Below are 5,376 nucleotides of genomic sequence, written 5' to 3'. Positions count from 1 at the left end.
GTTCCCCCACCCATGGACCCCCCCGAGGTGGGGGGCCCCTCGTCGTCCTTGTTTTTTTTTTCCCCCCCCCCCCCCGCGAGGCCCCTGCAGGCGCGTTAGGGTAGGTACCCCCGGCCGATGTTTTCTTTTTCCGGTTAGGGCCCGTTAGGATTCGTTTTTTTTCCCCTTCCCCCCGGCTGTTTTTGAGGGGGGGGGTTTATGCCTATGCGCGCAATTTTTTATTTGGGTTTTGACGACGCGGACCCCGGGGGGGATAACGTGAGGGACCCCCGGGGGGGGGGGGGGGGGCCCTAAAATTCCCCTTTTTGGGGGGGGGATTTGGATTTTTTCAGCTTTGGGGGTCACTTGGAGGAGGACCATCCCTTTGGGGTTAAGAGGGGGGTCCGTTACTTTGTTTTCCCATGTTCCCGGCCCTTTTTTTTTCTTTGGAGGAAACCAGGAGGTTTCCCATGGGTAAAATTACGCTTTTTTGGGCAGGTTTCCCCCCCCCCCCCCCCCCCCCTTTTTTTTTTTGCAATTCGCAATTGTGATGGTTAAATGCAGGTTAAATTGCTTGGGACCATCTCTTAGCTTCTCATGTCTGCTGTGGAAAATCAGACCTTTTGGTGCTAATATGACGCCTGATTCTTCTCCTCTCCACCCCCCTTTTTTTTCTGAGGTAGTTTGGGAACCAACATATAGAAAATATATAATTTCTTTCTCTGTGGGCCCTCTTGTTTTCTAGAGGGCTTGTGATGGTTTGGAACAAATAGGTGTCACCTTTTGAGAGCATTGTTGGTTGGAATTGTGGGATTTGGTTGCTTTATGGGGTTTAGGTAGGTGTGTTTATGTGCTGGATTGGAGGAATTGTATTTGGAATGATTGTGTGTGTTTGTTGGGAAAGTGGTGTTGGAAATAATCCGTAGGTGCATGCTAGATGCTAGTGTCTAGGTGCATAGCATTTACTTTAGCTAATTTTCAGCATGGAGTAATAGGCTGATTAGTTGGGTAATCTTCTGCATTAATTAGGTGGCTATCACAGCCTGATTTGTAGCTCATGTTGGCTATGTTAGTAGAAGAGAAAAAACAGAAAAAGCTAAGTCATTCCAGCCACCAAATCCACTTGTGCTCGTGTGTGTGTGTGTGTGTTCTTTCTGTGTGAGCTCCTGGGTGTCCTGTTAGAGGCATATTTGCCTTTCAAGTGGCTATTTTGAACTTTTGGTTTTGGGCTGCACTAAGAGGGTTTTAGTTTTATCTGATGGGTTAGTTGAACTTTTGTCTTTTGGGTTGGGTTAGGTGTAACATTTGTTGCTTGTGCTGGAAGTTTCCCATACAATCCTTTTATGTACCTGACAATCTTCCTTGTTTTAATTTACTAATTATGACTATGCATGAAAATGAACCAATGGAATACTAGTATGTAATCTGTTATTCTTGTTTGCATTTTAGATTAGCTGCTTCATTTGTCGGCATCTTCTGTTAGCACCCATATTGGCGTTGAAATTGAAGCACTAGACACGGATGATATTTGGGTTTGTGCCAGGATTTCTTGTGCCTTTTAGTTTGGAGCTGAAGGATTGTACTATCTTTGCAGCTGATGACCATTCTATCTTGTATGTCATTTCATATCGCTTTTTGTTGAATAATTTAATCTGGCCATTTTCTTTCATGAAATGTCCCAATAAGACTGTTGTAAAACTTTCACTTGGTAACTTTGATTTGTTTGTCATGAAAGAATGCTTGTTAGTTATTGTCTACAAGAACCAACAAAGCAGATTAATCCATCTGGACTTGGGGTACAAGTAAGGATAGAATATAAATATCTTTTGGGAAACTAGATTTAGATATGTTGGATTATATATTGCACACCTTGTAGAACCATAATTTAATAATTATTTTTATATTGTTAAAATAAGTGTTTTGTCAGTATATTAAGTGGTAACTGGTCAATAGAATTAGATGCAGGAAGGCCTTGTGCATTTGTTTTCTTTATCTAGATTCTGTTTGGGCTCTGGCCTATCTGTGCTCCAGCCTATTGGCAAATACTCACCTTACCTATCTTGGAAATATGGATATATAGCTCAGTTGTTGGGTTCTTACCATTTGCTGCCAAGCTTTAATAGGGAAGTGTTTACTACCCTGGCTTTGCTTGCCCTAGCAGAAGTACAAAAGTAATCAGGAGCAACCACTGCAAAATGTGATTGACATAGATCTCACGCATTTCTTCAACATTGCCCAAACATGGGTGTCATTTTCATCCCTTGTGTTGACAATATTTTCTAGCTCATTCGGGGTACTGTACAATCCAGAGTTTTCTTTTTTGATGCCATACCAATTGTTTGTCTCTGCTTGTTGAGACTTGAAGAAAACTTTGGTGCATTGTCATTTGCCTCTTTTCATTTCTGTCAGACTCATGGCTGTCTTCCAGCTCTTTTTCCTTACAGTATTTCTTTTCCATTTGATGAATCTATACTTTTTTAGGCTTGAAATCTTCTTTCTCTATTCTTAAGACTGCTGCAAACTTGTAACAGATGGATTAATCACTTCGTTTCTTATTTCTTAGGGCATGATAGAAGCAGTGTTAGCTATTCAACCTGCTTTATAACTAAGATCATCCTACATAACAGGTTCAGACAACAAAAACTTATGGAATTTTCTGAAATGCCCTTTCAGGTATGCCCCATCTGTGCTACAAGGGTTGGAATGGACTTGATAGGACATTTGACAATGCAGCATGGAAGTTATTTCAAGATATCCTTTACTATGCTGCTGTTGCTGATCACTTGCATTTTTGCATTTTCACATTATACTACAGTTGAAGATATATAGGCATGTTGGAACAGAATTTGCACATTGTTTTCCTTAATGAATAATACATGCAACGCAGGCGCAGAGTCCGAAAAGTGTCTACTGGGTCCCATTCTTTGTTATCCTTGTTGAGAAAGGACTTGAGAAATGGCAGTTTGCAGTCATTTCTCGGTGGATCATCCTATGTATCCAATCCTCCTGCTGCAGCACCAGATCCATTTTTGTCATCTTTAATTTGTAGTTTGCCTGTGGCTGAACCATCCAAAGATTTACATTCCGACTCATCTGACAATAACTTTTTGCTAAATAAATTCCCAGATGAAAAGACTGTAGAGAGGTATGTCACCTCAAGCTTGTTCTTTCTGCTGCCTCACTCAGCTCCCTCTTTGCCACGATACCATTGTATCTGGTCAGTGTATGTTCAATTGTTCATAGTTTCCCACATTATGTCCAGTTCTCATTTTCTTTTGTGTTTGCTGATAATATAATCTTCTAATTATGGTACTTCACGGAGGAACCAGTGCATATTTATGCCATCCAAGCATGTTAAACATATCATATCAAATAGCTTTATTTGTATTGTTTGTTTAATATGTTGGTAATTTATCCTTCATGACTTTATTGCTGACTTCCTCAGTGGATCACTATACACTATTTGTGATGTGATGCTAAGATGTGGTTTATGCTGATTGTCATGATTTAGGTCTATTTGGCACCGTTCAAAGAAATAGGTTGAAGATATTGTACTTCCGATGCCATGAGGTTGTATGCATTGATGATTGACATTTTTGCCCTCATGGCTCTGTGCTTTTTACCTAATAGCTATCATTATTACCCATAATGCTGAAATGCGGTTTTGCTTTATGGGCACTTCTTTCACATGTTTGCAACTACCAACTAGTGCTAACCAATGAAAAAAGGTTATGCTTGAAAAGTATAGCAGATCATCTTCTAAGGGATTGTTTTTTGCTACATGCATGATTGGATTCACATGTTCTGTAGAGACCTACGAAATGAACAAATCTTGATTTTGCTTATCTGATCATGCATAATGCCTTAGTTTCAGTTGTAAATAGCCATCTTTGACTTGTGAGCAGAACAGAACAATGAACATTTCAGAAGTTCATTTCAGAATGATGTTTTAATGTTTCGTCTTGTGTACCAAATTTCCCCCCTCATTCACTATATTTCTCTTTGGTGTTTATTCTTTGATTAAATTGTTGTGATGAATCTACAGAGCTGAACCATCATTGTCAGAGAAGGATCAGAAGGAAAGGATTCAAAGGAGCAAATTCGTCCGTGGGCTTGTGCTCTCGACAATATTTGATGATGATAACTTGTAAAGGAGGTCATCAAACTTGATAACAGCATCACAATACAGTCAAGGAACACAAAGAGAATCATCTGCACTTAAGCAACCTTGCTGCTGCTGCTGCCGCCGCCGTGAACACAAGAGGTTAAGTTCATGTATGTACGGATGGAATATTTATGCATGTATGTATGTTTATCTCCCTGCATTTGCCCTTAGTACAACAGGGTGGTAGGGGGAGGAAGGTTGTAGTATTCCAAATTTCTGTGTCAAATAAATGAGGACACTGTCCTTCGGGTTGTATTGTGCATATAATATAGGAAAAGGGAGCTACTCGCCATGATTTAGGATATTTATTTAATTGTTGTAATAATATGCATTGTTTTATATGATGGTATCACATCCCATTTTTTTAATGTAAAACTGTTCATTTACTGTTCTGTCTTTTAAGTTCTGCCTGCTGCGTACAGATGTTTGGTATGTTTTACCATATATTTAGAACTCTTGTAGTAATGTAGCTGCAACTAGAATTCGTCTTAGGTCATGTTCGGTTCAGCAGTGGGTGCGGGAATGGTAATGCAATCAGTTGTCACGCTATTCGTTGGGGGGAACTAAAAACGCTATTTGTTTGGTTCGTTGTGCGAACTAAAAACGCGATTTGTTTGGTTCGTTGTGCTGAGTGAAGGACGAGGATGGCTTCTTGGCGTGGGCGGGGGCCTCGACTCTTGAGTATTTATTTATTTTTTGACAAAAAGCAAATTTTATTGAATCAGCAGCAGAGCTGCAATAGAAGTACATTCATCTAGACAAACTTCAGACAAACTTCAGTTATAGCCACACCTAAAGTACAAGTCAGATTGTGGCTGGGATTTGAACATATAAAGTTGATTTGGTCCTGACAGGGCTTAGAGTTACAATGGCCTAATGGGCTAAAAGATGAGCCTCAGAGTTTAGTCTTCTGTCAATCTTCTGTAGAGAGGGAGGCTACTATGTGCTACTTATTGTTACAGAATTTTTATGTGAAGGGCTTGATTCTCCAGTCAGGTGGGGAGTCTTGGTTGCTGTTGAGGAGAAAATCCACCAGCACCTGATTGTCTAAGAGGAAGTCGACCTAACGAAGCTGAAGTTTTGTAATGATGGAAGAGGCTAGAGAAAGTCCAGCAGCTTCAGCCATCAAGACTGAATAGCAATTTTGCACTTGTGCACAAATAGCATACTTTATGTTTTGGTGATTGTCCCTGATTAGGATTCCAATTCCTGTTGTTTTTGGCTCTTCAGGG

General features: G+C 40.2%; 1 protein-coding gene across 3 annotated transcripts in view; it reads left to right on the top strand.

Moving 5' to 3' along the window:
- Positions 1-4,536, top strand: part of LOC8061904 (protein DEHYDRATION-INDUCED 19 homolog 2) — a 5,382-nt gene extending 846 nt beyond the window's left edge. Inside the window, exons 3-6 of one of the 3 annotated variants that reach the window (XM_021447806.1) lie at positions 2,653-2,730; positions 2,856-3,196; positions 3,491-3,549; positions 4,025-4,161. In XM_021447806.1, coding sequence (XP_021303481.1) covers positions 2,653-2,730; positions 2,856-3,196; positions 3,491-3,518 — 447 coding nt within the window. In that variant the 3' untranslated portion in view covers positions 3,519-3,549; positions 4,025-4,161. Of the gene's footprint in view, positions 1-2,652; positions 2,731-2,855; positions 3,197-3,490; positions 3,550-4,024 lie in introns of all 3 variants that reach the window. The other 2 variants (XM_002440900.2, XM_021447807.1) reach the window with 2 other exon arrangements.

The sequence above is a fragment of the Sorghum bicolor genome, chromosome 9 (genome assembly GCF_000003195.3).
Source record: "Sorghum bicolor cultivar BTx623 chromosome 9, Sorghum_bicolor_NCBIv3, whole genome shotgun sequence".
Lineage (NCBI taxonomy): Eukaryota > Viridiplantae > Streptophyta > Magnoliopsida > Poales > Poaceae > Sorghum > Sorghum bicolor.
Note: the sequence above shows the minus strand (reverse complement) of the source record. Positions and strands in the feature narration are given on the sequence as shown.